Source organism: Achroia grisella, unplaced genomic scaffold (genome assembly GCF_030625045.1).
Source record: "Achroia grisella isolate CSIRO2021 unplaced genomic scaffold, CSIRO_AGI_Agris_v1 utg1589, whole genome shotgun sequence".
NCBI classification, from domain to species: domain Eukaryota; kingdom Metazoa; phylum Arthropoda; class Insecta; order Lepidoptera; family Pyralidae; genus Achroia; species Achroia grisella.
The window spans coordinates 1,498,773-1,518,909 of record NW_026712660.1 but is presented as its reverse complement, the minus strand read 5'-3'; the positions used below and the strand labels follow the sequence as shown (position 1 = coordinate 1,518,909).

Here is a 20,137-nt window from a genome sequence, read left to right as displayed (position 1 = left end):
TCCTTTCTGTGAACAATCTCCTTAATCCACTCCAGTCTGGTTTCCGTCCTGGTCATAGTACGACTACCGCTCTCATCAAGATCACCGATGATATTCGGCTTGGCATGGACAAATCGCAACTGACAGTGCCAACGCTATTAGATTTCAGTAATGCGTTCAATACTGTTGATTTCGACATTTTACTCAGTATACTTAGTTCTCTTAACATATCTCCAACGGTGATTGAATGGTTTCATACTTACCTGTATGGGCGCCGGCAGCGTATTCGTATCGAGGATATCTGTTCATCCTGGTGCACAACGACTGCGGGCGTACCTCAGGGTGGCGTTTTATCTCCTCTTCTCTTCGCATTGATTATCAATTCTATCACACTTCATCTTCGTTCATCCTACCACCTCTATGCAGACGATTTACAAATTTATTCTCAAGGCACTTTGTCCAATATCAATGATACGATTCGTGATATTAATCTTGACCTCATCTATATCTCTGATTGGAGCAAAGCCTATGGCCTTATTATTAATCCAAAAAAAACACAATGTATCATAATTGGAAGCCCATATTTTATGTCTAAATTAAATAAAACAAGTCTCCCGCCTATTACCTTCAATGGCCATGTCATTGAATTCAGTGCCCAGGTAAAAAACCTCGGTATTTATTTCGATGAAACATTATCATGGTCGCACCAAATTTCGCAATTAAGTCGTAAAATATTTGGGTCTCTCGGAAGCCTAAATAGATTGCGAAATTTCCTGCCAGTAGTTACCAAGACTGCGCTCGCACATTCGTTGTTACTCCCAATCCTAGATTATGCAGGTTCCTGCTATGTAAATCTTACTGAAGAACAATTGAATAAACTTGAGCGACTCCAAAACATTTGTATACGATTTATATTTGGTCTTCGTAAGTATGACCACATATCTCAATTTCGCAAACAACTCAAGTGGCTTCCCATTCGTCTTCGCAGGAACTACCATATTTTATCCCTCCTTTATACAATCCTCTCCCACCCTCATACTCCTCATTACTTAAAAAGGAACTTTCAGTTCCATTCTAAACACCCGGTTTCTGAATTACGCAGCACAAGAAGCCTCTGTCTTACCTTCCCACCTCATTCTTCTAAATATTACGCTGATTCTTTTACTGTACAAGCTATTCGTCTCTGGAACTCCTTACCACTTCCCATTCGATCAGCACAATCATATGCCATTTTTCAAAAATTATTAAAATCGCATTATATATCCCTGTAATAGAATAATAACACGTCCTCTCGTCCATTATTATGTAGTATATGTATGTATATTGTATGTATTGGTGTGTAAGTTTATTTATTTATGTTTATAAAATGTATGTTTATCTATAATTGTATAATAAATACAGTGTTTAGTGCGCCTCCTACCTTCTCTCTTTATGTAAATACTCTCTGTTAGCACCGGGTTGTCTGTAAGAGATTGCTGATAGCGATAAGACCGCCTTTTGTAAAACATTTATTTTCATTGTTTTATATCTGTCCTATGTTTATGTATGCGCAATAAAGAGTTATTATTATTATTATATAGTATATAAAAACAGAACGTCAAAATATAAAATTCAAATATATATAAAAAACATAAAAACTATCAAAAAGCTTGCCATCGGCAACAGTAATATTGTTATAACATTTTACTACATGCATATGAATATATATACGGTACATACACCAAAATATTTTTTTTACAATTTTTATCGGTCTGTTTGTTCCGGATAATCTCTGAAACGGCTGGACCGATTTTGACGAGACTTTTTTGGCAGGTAGCTGATGTAATAAGGAGTAACTTTAGAAAAATAAAGTTAAATATCACGCGGACGAAGTCGCGGGAACAGCTAGTGCTGTTCGTAGAATAAAAAAACAATTGAAAATAAGAACTGAAATAAAAAGGACGCTCCGTATTTTTAACTATATGAAACAAGATAATTAATGATTTATTTAACATAATACAATTGTTTTTATGAAAATATACACTGTAGAGTGCGTGGCCACTAAACAGTACTACACATCGGGACGTTCCTGAGCAAAGGTGAGTAAGTTTGGTGTTACATTGCTTACTTTGGGGTGGTCGGAGTGTGGAAGACGTTCTTCCAGGTTGAATATTATGTATATACTATTTCTGCTTACTTTTCCATTAATTATTTTCTTTTCAATAAACACAATAAAATATGGCCCAGCGCAGTGATGGCTGGCTCATCCGTCATACTCGTGAACGGGTGCTGCTTGTGTGGACTGGTCTGCTCTAATCACTATGACTTATTTCCTCTTATTAATTGTTTAACTAATTGTTGTGTATTGAATGTTTTTTCTATTTTATTATTTAATTGAATTAGTGCTAATCGGTAGTTTGTATTCATACACTTAAACTTAAATTGTAAGTAAGAATAAATTATTTAAAAGAGCAACACACAAGTTTCTTGCTTGTGATGAGACAGCATTCCGAATGAGTGGTAGATTTAAAAAAAATGCGATTACTATTCAAAAGTGCTTCAATGTAAGTTTATTTGAATAAATGATTTTCTATTCTATTATTCTATTCAATTCTTACAGTCCACTCTCTATTTTATACATATATATATATTCTTTATTGCACTTTTAAATGTAGTTGTAAACATAAATATATACAGAGTGAGCAATCATGGACTTATCTCTAAAAGAGATCTCTACTAGTCAACCCAACAGTGAGGCAGAACTATTAGTGATTGGGTAACACATATACATTTAACAATATGATGTAGAAATGTCCAAAAGTTGAGAAAAAAAAAATTCAACAACTTAAATAATCTTGTAATAATTATAATTATTTATTATTGTATATTTTATTATAATTGTTGAATATTATTTTCTCAAACATGAATAAAATATATATAGACAAATACATATATATTACTTTATAAGGATTCGTAATTCAACAAATGTTATAAATACGAAACTGTATCTTACTTTTTTATACTACGTAAGTGGCAAACAAGCATACGGCCCATCTGATGGTAAACGGTTACCGTAGCCTATGAACGCCTGAAACACCAGGGGTGTCACGTGCGCATTGCCGACCCTTAAGAAACCTTAATATACCCTTCTTGAAAAACCCCATGCTGTAGTCTCGTGGGAAAACCTCAGCAGGTAGTTCATTCCACAATCTAAGTGTACGCGGGTGGAAACTCCTCTTGAATCGTTCTGTCTATATTTTTAACATTACTACTATATGTATAATATGTATATATTTACAAAAAAAAATCTATCAGGCTTTAGCTAGCTTACCTTGGGTCTAGATTGCGCTGTGAATTGTCCAGATATTTCTTTTTTTTTCTTTATTTTGGCAACAAACAGTCGTTATAAAAACATATAAATATACAAATACAAATAGAAGTAATTTTTACAATAGACATTGAGTGCCGAAAATTTTATACTTCATTTTAGTGAGCCTAGTGGACTAAAATAAAAACAAAACAATACAACTACAAAGAAAATGAATAAGAAAAAATAAATGAGAATATTACAGTACAAACATTATAATAATTATAATAACAAAAATAAAAATAAAAAGGGCTTACTTTAGTGTTTCGAATAGTTTCTTTCTGTATGTAACTAAGGTGCAACAAAACGGATCCAAGTCAACAAACTTTGTGTTATACATATTGACGGAACGGGGTATAAAGCAATTACTGGTATAGTTCTTTTTAAATCGTGGTCGTACCAACATGTTACTGGAGCGTCGAGAGAGGGATGCAGGTCTACATATTTGTGTAATTATTACAAACAATGGTTATCACTTCTGTTAGGGTTCACAAATCTGATATTTTATATTAAAAGAAGGTAGTTTCATTATTACTCGGTATCGTTAAACTAGTTTCATATAACCCCCACTCATATCTTCTCTGTATAAAAGGGAGGGTTTTTGTAAGCCGCGGCACGTCGCCCGAGGCTCGTTCTCATTGACCCCGATGACCCCATAACGGCAGGTAACCTCCCCACGGGCCCACCCGTTCCACCCCGACCACACTTTTACACACACACACACACACACACACGACACCGTCCTCGCCGGCGAAGACGACGACCTCAAACACTCAATATCGTACATTCAACCGGGCGCCTGCGCGCGCCCGGGCGCTCCACACCGGCGCCCCCGGGCGCCCTTCCGTTCGATCCCCTGTCCAATTCAAACGGGGATCGAAATTACGACGGCCTGAGCCGAGGTTCGAACCCCTAGTGGTGCCCTCAGACTAAAGTCGTATCCGTCAGGCAGGAGTTGGCCTTCAGCCGCTCCATAAGTCCTTCCGCGGGTTTGGTGTGCCATCTGCACTCGCCCCATAACGTCCGGTGAAGCTGTAAAGGCCAGCTACGGCCAACAGCATTAGAGTAGTCCGAAAAAAAAAAAAGCCGCGGCATTCGGTCTTTGTGCACAGGATGTGGTTGTATTTTAAATTGCTAAAGTAAATTGTGTTAGAGACATAGTTAAATTAATGTTATATAGTTGTTATTTTATTATAATACATACTTTTACTAGTACATAGAGTTGATATATCTATCACTTCCTACCAGACGGTCTATTTGTTTGCCATTCCAGTTTTAAAGAAGAATAAGGTTTGTTTTTCTTGTAAGTCCTTCAATAATTCACAATGTTTTTAAAGTATAAAGAAGTAAAACCTTTCAAGTTGTAAAAAGGCCATGAAAGCTGGCATGCTTTTAATATCGGCCGCGTCGCAAACAAATGAGTTTAAGTAAAAATAAAAACTTCGTTTTTTCATAATCTATCAATAATTTAGTTACGACTTCGTCTGTATATCTTTATATATAAAACTTACGTGTCACGTTGTTTATCCGCGATGGACTCCTAAACTACTGAACAGATAGCCAATTTGATTTGCACATTGTGTGCACTTTGATCTAACTTGAAAGATAGTATAGGTTACATCTTAATTTATAGTCGCAATATTATTTTATTGGAAATAGCCACAACAACGCATGGACAGGTCTGCTAGTTTAAATATATATAACTCAAAGGTCAAAGTAAAAAAAAAGTCAAAGGTGACTGACATAGTGATCTATCAACGCACAGCCCAAACCACTGGACGGATCGGGCTGAAATTTGACATGCAGGTAGATGTTATGACGTAGGCATCCGCTAAGAAAGGATTTTGATTAATTCTATCCCCCAGAAGATAAAATAGGGGATGAAAGTTTATATAAAACTTTGTCAATTTTAAACAGATCGGGCTAAAACTTTGCATGCTTAAAGCTACTATGACGTAGTCATCCTCTAAGAAAAGATTTTGATAAATTCCACCCCTAAGGGGATAAATTAACACGAGCGAAGCCGCGGGTAACAGCTAGTAAAGGATAAATAAATAAATCATCATCATTGCCTTGCCTTTATCCCATTATTAGTGATCGGCGCAGTATGTCATTCTCTTCCACTGCTCTCTATCAGTCGTCATATCTGAACATACTCTTCTTTTATTCAATAAATAATAGGTTGTAGTTAAATAAAATTTTGTGTTTGTTTTATAGCACACATAAAACAGTTACTCACCTACGAGGTCAATTAATAAATATTACGTACAGCAAGCAAGTTGTCGCCATCACGGAACACCAGAGGCGTGACGGTTCTCCGTCGAGGGGGATACGATGGCGGCTGGCATGGTGGGGCACCAGCTGTAGTCGGCCAAATCTCCGCAGCATCACAACACACCTCCACGCACATCTGGTGACAAAGCGCTCAATTAAAACATACCAATCTCAAGGTTATTTTGGTGTATATACCGTATTTATGTTTTTTACTACATGCATATGAGCATGTAGTAAAAAACGGTTATTTCAATATTACAAATAGACACTCCAATTTTATTTATATGTATAGATGAGTGACAATACTGCAAAAAAAATCATTTTTTATGGATGATAATGGAATTATGCACCCGCCTGCGCTAACGGTTTACGCTGGCGGGGCACCAGTGGAGGATGATAAGATGAGCATGAGATCAGGTCAGTTTGCCCATAATTATTAAATAATCAAGAATTAACCACGATGGTTTTCGAGGGGCACCGCATGGAGGTCGACCTAACATGGTACATGGCTAGGAATGGAGTTGTTAGTAACACACCATTAGAAAGAGCACATTGGAATTAGTGTGATAAAATAATTACGTTATAACAATTGAAGGATTTTTGTACTGAGTAAAATTACATCGAAGGCCTCCAGCAAGGTGGACCGACGATCTGGTCAAGATCGCTGGAAGGCATTAGAATAGAATAGAATAGAATAGAAAATCATTTATTCAAATAAACTTACATTGAAGCACTTTTGAATAGTCATTACATTTTTTTAATCTACCGCTCGTTCGGAATGCTGTCTCATCACAAGAAGAACGAGCAAGAAACTTGCGTGTTGCTCTTTTAAATGATTTTATTATTACTTTACACTTTTAAGTTTAAGTGTGTGAATACAAACCACCAATTAGCACTAATTCAATTAAATACTCAAATAGAAAAAATATTGAATATATAACCAACTGGTTAAACAAATAATACGAGGAAATCAGTCATATTGATTAGAGCAGACCAGTCCCTACAAGCAGCACCCGCTCGACCATATTTTAGGGAGCCCAATGAGCGAGGAGCCCAACAATAATATAAGATTTGAATTGCCTCTCTGTCAGATTTAATGCAGATTCTGGCAGTTTATTATAATTTTTTGGTTAACACACGTAGTGGACAATAATAGACTCAGTCCCTTGGTATTTAAAATTACTTTTAAAATAATTGGGAGGTTGAATTACTAAATTTATTATTTATACTAGCAGCCATATAATGTGGTCGTGATTTCCTCTGCATGCGAGCACCGCAGGACCGATCGTCGTGGAGATCTTAGGGTCTATGTCCAGTAGTGGACGTCCATCGGGCCGCGATGGTGATGGTGATGATGATGAAAATCACATCGCCATAAGGCCAATTTTGTATCCGTGTTCAGTTTCCAAAAAACAAACAGTGAATTGTAAACTGCAATTCAGCGACCGTAAGATTTACGCGCTGGCAAACAAGCGATATATTATCTTGTTTGTTATTTTATGGGCACCGTGCGACAATTTATGTGGTTTGGTTCCAGTTTAAAGAGTAACCTGTGTAAACAACCTTTGTATTAAAAACAATTTTTTCGTTGAAATTTTATGACTTTTGAATGAACTGAATTTATTTTTTTTTTATAACACAGGGGACAAACGAGCATATGGCTCACCTGATGGTAAGTGATTACCGCCGCCCATGAGCACCCGCAACACCAGGGGAATTGCAAGTACGTTGTCGGCCTTTTATAAATGAATTAACTCTTTTCTTGAAGGTTTCAATATCGTATCGGTTCGGAAATAGCATTGCTGGAAGGTGATTCCATAATATGGTTGTGCGTGGCAAGAAGTTTCTAAACTCTAAATCATGTCAGTCCTATTGTACCCTAAAATTTATAACTATATCACTTCAGTGAGCAAATTGCCTACTAGTGTTACAACTTGAACAGTGAACAAATTGCCTTTAAGAGGGAAGTGAATTGTTGGTCGAGTATCCTCACTGCTAGCAATGTACCATTTTTGGTCGACCTCCACGCGGTTCCCCCCGGAAACCATCGTGGTTAATTCTTGATTATTTAATAAAGATAAGCAAACTAACCTGACCTCATGTTCTTCTTATCGTCCTCCATCGATGCCTCGACAGCGCAAACTGCGCAGGCGGGTGCACCAGTCCATTATCATTCATAAGAAAAATATTTGTGAGCAATGATGGCTGGCTTAACCCTCATACTCGAGAACGGGAGTTGCTTGTCCCCACAAGCAACTCTCGTTCCCGAGTATGACGGATATACGAATATGACTAGTCTGTTCGGGTTACGACCACTAACTAGATTATTTTCTTTTAACAGAAATAAATAGCATATTCTCGTAGTCGCTACATTGAGCAACCAAGTTGGTTTACATTTAGGGTACGAATTAGGGAAAAAATTCTCTCTGATTTATAATTTACGATTCCCTTATCATTGTAGGATAAGAAAAATAGATGTTGGCTGATTCTCAGACCTACCCGATCATCATCATCTGCTTCTTCCTTATCCTACTTATTTGTGGTCGTCGTAATATGTTTTTCTCTTCCATTCATCTCTGTTCGCAGTCATCTCGTTATTTACCCCCATTCTCACCAAATCATCTTTCACACAGTCCATCCTCAGACCTACCTGATACGATCCTATAATTTCATAAAACTCGGTAAAGCCGATTCGGACGAGTTTGATAACCGCGATACGAGAATTTTCTATTTAAGAAATTAGGGATAAATTTAAAATGTAATATGAGAGTTAATAAACGGAATAAATGTTTTTCGGTACCAGAAATGAATTTGTTTTTGTACACCATATAAGGTACACAACACACTTGAATCAGCGCCGGCTTTGTTTACCAACAAGGTTTGTGTAACAATACACCCTTTAATAATTAACCATGCGTTCTTATTTTGTCATAAACATTTTTATTTTTAACTACATGTACACGGGACTTCTTCTGCGTGAAATTTAACTATATTTTTCTAAATAAAGGTAGACTAAGTTACTCGTTATTATATCAGCTACCTGCCAATCAAAGTCCAATCAAAATCGGTCCAGCCATTTCAGAGATTATCCGGAACAGACAGACAGATAAACAAAAATTGTAAAAAATGTTTTTTCGGTGTATGTACCGTATTTATATTCATATGCATGTAGTAAAAAATGGTTATTTCAATATTACAAACAGACACTCCAATTTTATTTATATGTATAGATTAACATTCGCCCGAGGTAACTTGTGTTACGAAAGAAAACATTCTTGGACTTTTTTCAGAGCAGAAAGTTTTCATAATAATGAAACACAAACAACGATCTGTGTCAGAGAGGCAAAACTAAATGTAAAATTTTATACCTAGCATCTTGCCTAAGGTTCTAGTAGGTAGTGCTAAATCTAAAAAAACACGTATAGCTTGCAGTGGTACGTTAATGACAGCCTCGGTGGTACAGTGGTTAACACACCGTTTTGCTTCCGATGGTCGCGGGTTCGATTCCTCGAACGGTGGAAACATTTGTAATCATGAGTATGATTGTTTCTATCGGTGTGGATGTTTTCTATGTATGTTTTTACAAAACAAAAATCTAAGTATTTGTATCAGTTGTCTAGTACCCATAATACAAGCTTTAGCTTGCTTAACTTGATTTAAATTAAAACAGGGACTAGATGGCGCTGTTTTAATTGTCCAGAGTTATAATTATTATATCGTTAACCGGGTCTTGACACGAATAATTTAAGAGTAAATAAAGATGTTCGGTGTTGTGTTGTTGTGAATACAAATGTTTGTGCCGTGCGAGGAATCGAACCCGCGACCATCGGACCTAAAGCGGTGTGCTAGACCGCTAGACCACCGAGGTCGTCAAATATAATAAAACAATACGTGCATCTTTGCCGCGATCTGGTCGACGTCGTGTTACGTCGACCAGTGGTTCGCGGCAAATGTTCAAAACTCATATATGACGACTTCGGTGGTCGAGCGGTCTAGCACACCGCTTTACGTCCGATGGTCGCGGGTTCGATTCCTCGCACGGCACAAACATTTGTATTCATGAGTATGATTGTTTGTATCGGTCTGGGTGTTTTCTATGTATATTCTATGTATGTATTTACGAAAAAAAAATTATCTATGTACTTGTATCAGTTATCTAGTACCCGTAACACAAGCTTCAGATAGCTTAACTCGGGTCTAGATGGCGCTGTGTGAATTGTTATTAGATTATTATTATTATTCTTTATTTTTTCTCAGCTATTGCTGGTTTTCTCCACACTTACGGGCCGAAACCGAGTAAGTGCAGAGTGTGTGTATGTGTGTCTGCGCGTGTATGTATGCGTGAGTGTGTGTGTACTTATTGTGTGCCTGGTGTGACTGGTGTTATATCATTTTCATCGATTTCGAGAAATTTTCGGACTGTACGACAAGTATTTAAGATGGCAGCTTTTTGAAGGGTGATGTAAAGTGTTTTTTGTATATCTAACTGTTTCAGGCTATGATGTAGGTGTTTGGGTATGATACCTGTAGATGAGAGGACTACGGGTATTACATAAACTTTTTCCTGTTTCCAAATTCTTGTTACTTCTTCCTTTAGCTCTGCATATTTGTTTATTTTTTCAGCAATTGTCTTCTGGAGATTATGGGTATTAGGAACTGCAATATCTATCAGGTAGGTTTTTTTATTTACTTTATTTATTATTATTATTATTATTATTTTGTACAATGACGTTTTGAGATTGGTGTTCACGACTGTTTCCGGTTTATTCATGAACTCAGAATAATATATTGAATAATGTAGACACCATAGGAGTTTATAAATGACACAGAAAATCCTCCATAAGTACATTAATCTTAATATGTAATATAACAGAGACAAATTCCTGTGTGTTCAAATATAGGTTCGAACTAATACATTTACATTCTGCATCATCCCTTATTTTATCCCCATGGGGGTTGAATTTATCAAAATCCTATTTAAGCGAATGTCCTCATCATAGTAGCTCCAATCTTTAATTTCAGTCCAATCAGTCGAAAATCTAAGAAGATTTATACAAACTTTCTTCCCCTATTTTATCCCCTTAGGTGTGGAATTCTTTCTTAGGGGATGCCTACGTCATAGTAGCTCTATACATGCCACGTCAGGTTACGTCGACCAGTAAATCACGGCAAAGATGTTGTATCTTAATATTAACTCATTGTGCAGATTTACAAATAAATTACATACTCATATATTATATTGTACAATGACGTTTTGAGTCTGGGTTTACTACTGTTTCCGATTTATTCATGAACTCAGAATGATATACTGAATAATGTATGCCATAGAAGTTTATAAATGACACAGAAAATGCTCCATGAGTACATTAATCTTAATATGTAATGTAACAGAGCCAAATTCCTGTGTGAATGTATTGTACAATTAATGGTTCAATGTTTCAAATTCAAATTCAATTCAAATTCAAAAATCATTTATTCATGTAGGACATTTTAGCCGCTTATGAACGTCAAGTTTTTACATTTTTTTCCCTACCATCCAGTTCGGTATATAGATCCAATTGAGAAGAATTGGCAAGAAACTCAATTGAATTACTTTTTTTTAAAAGCCAGTTTATTTACAATGTATATTTACATAGGTGTTTATGTCTAACATTAAATGAAAATCCCGTGCATGAACAACTATTGCCATGCACGCTCGTCATTCAAGTAATTGTTTAGTGAGTAATAGACTTTGCTCAGTAAATATGATTGAACAGATGTTTTGAATTTATTTAAGGGTAATTCCAATATATCCTTTGGTATCTTATTGTAAATTTTTATACCTATTCCCATAAAAGACCTATTAACTTTTTCTAAACGATACTTGGGGACAGCAAGTTTGTCTTTAAATCTGGTATTAATATTATGAATATTGCTGTTTTTTGGAAATAAGTCAAGATTTTTATGAACATATAGGATATTTGAATATATAAATTGAGAAGCAACGGTGAGAATATTTGCCTCTTTGAATTTCTCTCTTAATGAGTCACGACTCTTCATACAGTAGATCGCTCGAATGGCACGTTTTTGTAATATGAATATATTTTTAATATCTGCCGCTTTTCCCCATAGTAATATTCCATAAGAGAGTAAACTATGAAAATAACTAAAATAGACCAATCTAACAGTATCAGTATCAGTGTACTGTCTAACCTTACGCACGGCAAAAGCTGCTGAACTCAGTTTCGCTGCAAGACTTTGAATTTGTGCACCCCACTGTGTTTTATTATCTAGTGTGATTCCTAGAAAGACAGTAGATTCTATAAATTCGAGAGATTCGTCATTTAATTTTATGTTGCAAAATCCGTTCAGTAGTTTTTGCGGGAAAGAGTAACAAACATCCATACTTACAAACTTTCGCATTTATAATATTAAAAAGAGTCCAAAACCTCGAAAACTCAATACATTCTAAACGAATATATCTATACTTTATCCTAATTACACCTACACACCTACGAGCTATGAGCAAATAAATCTGACCTCTAAAGAGCTTCTAGGTTCAAGATGAAGAGGCAGGAGATCAAGTCGTTTTCTCGTTGCCCGTTGATAGCATCCACAGCCAGTGCCACATGGTAGACCATGTTCTTGTCTGTCCTCCTGTACAATGCGCCAGGGTGCTTCCGTCTCAGCTGTGACATTTAGAGGTCCATTACCTACATTCTGTATTCGGAAACGTTTTCTAATCCTGCAACAATATTAGAATAGGTTAAACATATAATATATAGTGTTGTAGTTTTATTTTACACTTTCTAAAATAATTCGATTTTTTATAAAATAAAAGTAGCCTAAGTTACACCCTAGCAGCGCCCCAGGCTCCATTATACTGACAAAACGTTCCGGTACTGAACTAGGGTAGTTCATTATCATTAAAAATTGACAACCTTTTGGACTTTATTTTTATTTATATACTAGCTGTTCCCGCGACTTCGTCCGCGTGGAATTTAACTTTATTTTTCTAAAATAAAAGTAGCCTAAGTTAACTCCTTATTACATCAGCTACCTGCTAAAAAAAGTCCCGTCAACATCGGTCCAGCCACTTCAGAGATTAGCCGGAACAAACAGACAGATGAGACAAAAAATGTAAAAAAAAATATTTTGGTGTATGTACCGTATTTATATGCATGTAGTAAAAAACTGTTATTTCAATATTACAAACAGACACTCCAATTTCATTTATATGCATAGATGTATAGATTAATAAATAAATAAAATAAAAACCCTATCACATATTAAACATTCAATTACCTTAAAATAAGCGTACGTCGACGCTGGCAACAACTAGTATCTAAATTATCTATAAGAGTAGATCCACACCCCCCAACTGATTTGCTGGCGATATGGTCGCCGGCAAGTGTAAACGGCACTCGAGCCGGCGCAGCGCCGGCCTATAATCCACATTAGCAATAGCAATACCTTAAAACATCACCAAACGGCAAGTCGAGAGCACTCAGCTTGGCGATTACTTCTCGGCAAGAAAGACGCAGCTGGCCCTCTCGGACTGTCTGCTTCAAGTATACCAGCTGCGGAGCTGGATCAGGTCGGTACCAACTGTCACTGCAAAATATCACACATGTATATATTTGGACACTTGGTGTGACACGATGAACTTACGAATAAAATTATCTAAGGAAAGAAAGGAAGGAGAAGACCAAGACACAGCTATATTAAGCAGATCAAGGAAGAAATAGGAGTCGTGTTGTCGTATCAAGAACTAAAGAGATTGGAAGAACTTACAAATAAAATTATAGAAGGAAAGAGAGGAAAGGGAAGATCAAGACACAGCTATATTAAGCAGTTCAAAAAAAATAGGAGTCGTATCGTCGTATCAAGAACTAAAGAGATTGGACGAACTTACGAATAAAATTATAGAAGGAAAGAGAGGACGGGGAAGAGCAAGACATAGCTATATTAAGCAGATCAAAAAAAAATAGGAGTCGTGTTGTCGTATCAAGAACTAAAGAGATTGGAAGAACTTACAAATAAAATTATAGAAGGAAAGAGAGGAAAGGGAAGATCAAGACACAGCTATATTAAGCAGATCAAGGAAGAAATAGGAGTCGTGTTGTCGTATCAAGAACTAAAGAGATTGGACGAACTTACAAATAAAATTATAGAAGGAAAGAGAGGAAAGGGAAGATCAAGACACAGCTATATTAAGCAGATCAAGGAAGAAATAGGAGTAGTGTTGTCGTATCAAGAACTAAAGAGATTGGAAGAACTTACAAATAAAATTATAGAAGGAAACAGAGGAAAGGGAAGATCAAGACACAGCTATATTAAGCAGATCAAGGAAGAAATAGGAGTCGTGTCGTCGTATCAGGAACTAAAGATATTGGACGAACTTACAAAAACGAACTTATCGAAGGAAAGAAATATTATAGTGAACTTATAATTAATCCGAATTGCAGTATTAAAAGCAATTAATTAAAAGAGCATAACGCACGTTTCTTGCTCGTTATTCTTGTGATAAGACAGCTTTACAAATAAGCGGCAGATTATATATACATATATATTCTAAAGTGCTTAAATTGAATAATTACTTTATATTCTAAAACTATCTATCAATATATATATATAACTCAAAGGTGACTGACGTAGTGATCTATCAACGCACAGCCCAAACCACTGGACGGATCGGGCTGAAATTTGGTGTGCAGGTAGATGTTATGACGTATCACGTAGGCATCCACTAAGAAAGAATTTTAATTAATTCTACCCCCAAGGGGACAAAATAGGGGATGAAAGTTTGTATGAAAGTTTGTCAATTTTAAACCGATCGGGCTGAGACTTTGCATGCATAAAGCTACTATGACGTAGGCATTCCCCAAGAAAGGATTTTGATAAATTCCACCCCAAAGGGGATAAAATAGGGGATGAAAGTTTGTATAAATCTTCTTAGATTTTCGACTGATTAAACTGAAATTAAAGATTAGACTTAGACTAGGATGAAGATATTCGCTTAAATAGGATTTTGATAAATTCCCATGGGGATAAAATAAGGGATGGTGCAGGATGTAAATGTATTAGTTTGAACCTATCAGTACCTAATGGAACAAATAAATTAAGACGAACAAAATAATTTTTAGTTCTTTAGGCTACTTTTATTTTAGAAAAATAAATGTAAATTCCACGCGGACGAAGTCGCGGGAACAGCTAGTAATATTATAAACGCTTATGATTGTGAATATTGATGGATGTTTGTTACTCTTTCACGCAAAAACTGCTGAATGGATTTCGATGAAACTTTACAGTGATATAGCTAATACATCACTATAATATAAGGGCTATAAATTTCACAGCTAATTAAAAATGTAATAAAAAAAAATTATGTTAAAATATTATACTAAGGTAAGAACTGAATAGCGAACATTTATTTGTTACAAAACAATATTTACATACCACGAAATTCTCACGCTGACCCAAAAGCGGATACATTAGGGATGAAATTTTAATTAATTGCCGCATACAATGGGATGCTGTACTTGGTTAGCGTGAGAGCGATTACGTATGCCACCAATGCCTACTGCATGGACCATTACATCGTCTCGTTTATGAATTATCAGCATTACCCGCGACTACGTCCGCGTGGAATTTAATATTTCTAAAAAAATATATTTTTTCAAAAATAAAAGTTAATCACAATACTTTTTTTTAAAATAAAGTAGCCTAAGTTACTCCTTATTACATCACCTGCCAATAAAGGTTCCGTCAAAATCGGTCCAGCCATTTCAGAGATTACCCGGAACAGACAGAGTGACAGACAAAAATTGTAAAAAATGTTATTTTGGTATATGTACCGTATTTATTTATTCGTATACATGTAGTAAAAAACGGTTATTACAAACAGACACTCCAATTTTATTTATATGTATAGATTACCCATGTTTTTTATGACTGCTAATCTGTGGGGTCTTTTAAAATGCGTAAACAGATGAAAGCCGCAATAAACGTTGTTAACTTTGTACATTTTTATTTTATGTAATTGGAATGACAAACAAACATACAACCTGACCGAATGTTTGTTTTTCCTTGCAAATAAATGAGTGCTAGTTGTTTGTTTGTATTTACACGTTCTACCGATTATACAACGGACTGTGTTCTGAGGAATTGTTCGACATGATACCGACGGCCACCTTTTACCACCGCACCGCTCGCCATCGACAGGGAATTCATCCCCACACGCTGGAACCTAAGTGGTCTCGGACAGTGCGGTTTCAGAGGAGCTTCCTCCCGCGTACACTTACATTGTGGAATGAACTACCTGCCGAGGTTTTCTCACGAGACTACAGCATGGAGTTTTTCAAGAAGGGTATATTAAGGTCTCTTAAGGGTCGGCAGCGCGCACGTGACACCCCTGGTGTTTCAGGCGTCCATAGGCTACGGTAACCATTTACCATCAGATGGGCCGTATGCTTGTATGCCACCATAGTAGCATAAAAAAACACGTATCGACTTGAAAAATATAACGTTAGAAGGATTATTTAAAAGAGCAACACACAAGTTTCTTGCTCATTATTCTTGTGAGGAAACAGCTTTCCTACTGAGCGGTAGATTAAAGAAATTGTTATGACTATTTATGAGCGCTAAATTTGAACAAAGTATTTTCTATTACTATTTTTCTTTTTTTCTCTTCTTTTATACATTTAAAAGAAGGTTATACTCACCTACACGGGCCTTTGCCAAGTGTGGGAGAGGTTGTGCTGGGTGAGGATATTGTTGAGGAGGTCAAGAATTTTCGAGTTATGCGACAGGTATTTAATATTGTGAATTTTTGTAGGAGATATGTTTTGGAAGGGTGAATATTTAATGTTTGCAGACTATTTTGAAATGTTTTGGGTACAATACCCGTAGTAGAAAGTACAATAGGTACAGTATGTACAGTTTCAGCTCTCCATTATGTTATTACCTCTATTGCAAGATCCTGATATTTTGAAACTTTATCTGAAATGGTAGTTTGTATATTGTGTGTCTGTAATTGTGAATAAAGAAAATCTATCTATCTATCTAAATAACAAATCACTATGTTACATGGTTATAACAGAATTACCAATGCAAACATTCTTCGTCCCGTAAAACTATTGAAAAAATCGTCTGGGAAAACCCAATCGTAATTTGTCCACAGTTTATCTGACAATCATGCAGTTGCTGAGGCTATTTACTTGTTAAATTCCACACAAAACCTTTCCGCCCCTTATCTAAACGCTCTCGTACAGGCTGGACCAGGGGCGGATCGTGAATTTGTGGGGCCCTGGACTAAATCTACTTAGGGCCCTACCTACATTACGCAACTAAAAAAACCACCGACCAAAAACAAGCGACCAGAAATTTCCCGTTCCTTTCGATAGCACCTGCATGTGTTGATTGATCTCAGGATTGCCAACCTTATGATAGGTTTTTTAACGTTATAGATATTTTTTTTATATTCTAAATATCGTTTCAGTGGGGATTGGGGGCCTTTGTAAATTCGGGGCCCTGGGCTGCAGCCCAAAAAGCCCTTAGGTAGATCCGCCCCTGGGCTGGACACTCAAAATCTTGGCCCATAACCGCTCCACTCACCCCGCAGATAATTTTGCAGGTCCATTGGAGCCGTCATTGTCATTTACTCATACATGTACACAGAAATGTTGAATTTTATAGGACGGTCCTAAAAAGGAACGTACGTTCTCAATGTTCACCCTCACTTCCTTACTAATATTATAAATATGAAAGTAGAGATGTTTGTTACACTTTCACGTAAAAACTACTGAACTGATCACCATGAAATTTTGTACACATCTCCTTGGAGTTATTAGAATGAACATAGGATACTTTTTATAAAAAAAAAACATATATTTTTAATAGAATAGAATAGAAAATCCTTTATTCAAATAAATTTAATTCAAGCACTTTTGAATAGTCATAACATTTTTTTTTAATCTACCGCTCATTCGGAAATCTACCTCATCACAAGAAGAACGAGCAAGAAACTTGTGTGTTGCTCTATTAAATAATCCTTGTAAGTTTACAATTACAAGTCGAAACGTGTCAATACAAACTACCAACCAACACTAATTTATTTGGGTCAAATATAAATGTACAATAAGATTAAATCAGTCGTAGTGATAAGAGCAGACCAGTCCCTACAAGCAGCATCCGTTCACGAGTATGACGGATGAGCCAGCCATCACTGCAAATAAAAAAAAAAACAGAAAAATATAATATCAACCTTTTGCTGCTTCAGCGCCATCTAGTAGCCAGTAATTAAATTATACATCAATTACAAATCAGCGCCATCTAGTAGCCGAATAGTGAAGTTTTCCGAGCGAAGCCGCGGGTAAAAGCTAGTATAAGATATGTTCGGTACGTTTTTTATTTCATCATATCATCCGAATGGCTGAGCAGTATACGAGACTCGAATAAAGAAGGTAACTACATCTTAAAAATTCGTGGGTAATGCACTGAATTTTACTTACCGTTTTGTTGTTCCTCTTAAGTCAAGAAATTGTATTTTTTAAATCTTATTAAGAATATAAACGCGAAAGTTTTTTTTTATACTGCTATGGTGGCAAACAGGCATACGGCCCATCTGATGGTAAATGGTTACCCTAGCCTATGGATGCCTAAAACACCAGGAGTGTCACGTACGCGTTGCCGACCCTTAAGAAACCTTAATATACCCTTCTTGAAAAATCTCATGCTGTAGTCTCATGAGAAAACCTCAGCAGGAAGTTCATTCCACAACCTAAATGTACGAGGTAGGAAGCTCCTCTGAAACCGCACTGTTCGAGACCACTTAGGTTCCAGCGTGTGGGAATGAATTCCCTGTCGATGGCGAGCGGTACGATGGTAAAAGGTGGCCGTAGGCATCATGTCGAACAATTCCTCAGAACACAGTCTGTTGTATAATTGGTAGATCACACAAAGCGAAGCGAAGTCTCGCCTCAAACAGATTCAAAACCGCAAGAGAGATTAGGTGGATGGATTGACAGATGTTTTTTTAATCCGAGAAACTTTACAATAATATAGCTCATACGTCAGAATAACACATCGGATATAAATTTCATATGGACGAAATTGCGAGTATAGCTAATCTATACATCTATACTTATAAATAAATTTAGAGTGTCTGTTTGTAATACTGAAATAACAAAATCAGACTTTTAAAGAAAGAGAATAAGTTAAGAAATCACTGTGACAATAATCTGATATTAAATATATTACAATTACTTGATCAGTATGACCCGTAACTCTAAACTACAACGCCGAAAAAAATCGAGAATACAAAATGTATGGAAAAAAAACGTAATAATAATCTCAGGACTATTCACACAACACCTAGACACAAATAAAGCTAGCTAAAGCTTCTGTTATGGGTACTAGATAACTGACACAAATACATACATATTTTTATCGTAAATACATACATGTTATACACAGAAAACATCCAGACCGATGCAAACAATCAACTCATGAATACATACGATTGTGCCATGCGAGGAATCGAAGTCGTGACCATCGGATGTAACATAAACCGCTAGATCACCAAGGCCGTCAAATAATAACATTTATCTTACTTTCCGTTATATATGCTGAATTCATTTTGCCACGTGTTAGCAGTCATTTAACATATGTAACGATGAAAAGAGAAATATTTCCTTTTATATTTATGAGCAATTATTTTCAAAAAGGAGTAAATATGTTGATATAGAAGACTAAACAACCACCTCATAAAACATTATGAGGCTTCAAGGAAAATAAACGTGATTTCCCGTAAAGTCTTACATTTAAAAACAAAATTTATAATGAGACTTGCGAAAAGAGAAAAAATAAAAGTAGGGAAAAAGAAAGACACAACCGAGCAGGAATGTAATGAACGATTTTTCGAGACAACTATGAAGGAGAATTTCAATGGCTATAAATTTTTCATAATTACATAGTATTGTTAGGTGTATATACGGCCTCCTCACCGATTACGATTTTATAATAGTTGTTGTCAAAATACTGATTGACATTATTGTAAATATATTATAAAAAGGGACAATAGAATTATTCTGCTGCAAACATATATATTATTTATTAGTAATCATATCATCTTACATATCATCTAAACAAAAAGGAGCCCCACCACAACAAGTATAAAACAAAGTCTCTGTCGCTGTCTGTCCTTCCTATGTATGCTTAAATCTTTAAAACTGCACAACGGATTTTGAAGCGGTTTTTTTGACAGATCGAGTGATTCAAGAGGGAAGTTTATATATATAATACACGTACACCCGTGCGAAACCAGAGCTGTGTCGCTGTGTCGGTGGAGCTCCCACCACCTTCCACGATCTTCTATCAGTCTTTTTAGCTGTTGATATGACACGATTCCAACTTGTTCTTTAACTTGCTTGATATATCTGTGTCTTGGTCTTGCCCTTCCTCTCTTTCCATCTATTTTTCCTTCGATAACATTATTAATTATTTGATCATATCGTATCAAATGCCCCAATATTTTTCTCATATATTTTCTTAATGTAA

The 20,137-nt window shown here is 36.0% G+C and overlaps 1 protein-coding gene across 1 annotated transcript in view; it reads right to left on the bottom strand.

Annotated features, from left to right (window-relative positions):
- Window positions 1-5,576: 5,576 nt before the first annotated feature.
- Window positions 5,577-20,137, bottom strand: part of LOC131841361 (uncharacterized) — a 57,047-nt gene continuing 42,486 nt past the window's right edge. The window contains exons 7-9 of the mRNA XM_059189680.1: window positions 13,052-13,192; window positions 12,119-12,323; window positions 5,577-5,735 (exon numbers count right to left, since the gene is read on the bottom strand). Of these exons, the coding sequence (XP_059045663.1) occupies window positions 5,577-5,735; window positions 12,119-12,323; window positions 13,052-13,192 (505 nt within the window). The remainder of the gene's footprint in view (window positions 5,736-12,118; window positions 12,324-13,051; window positions 13,193-20,137) is intronic.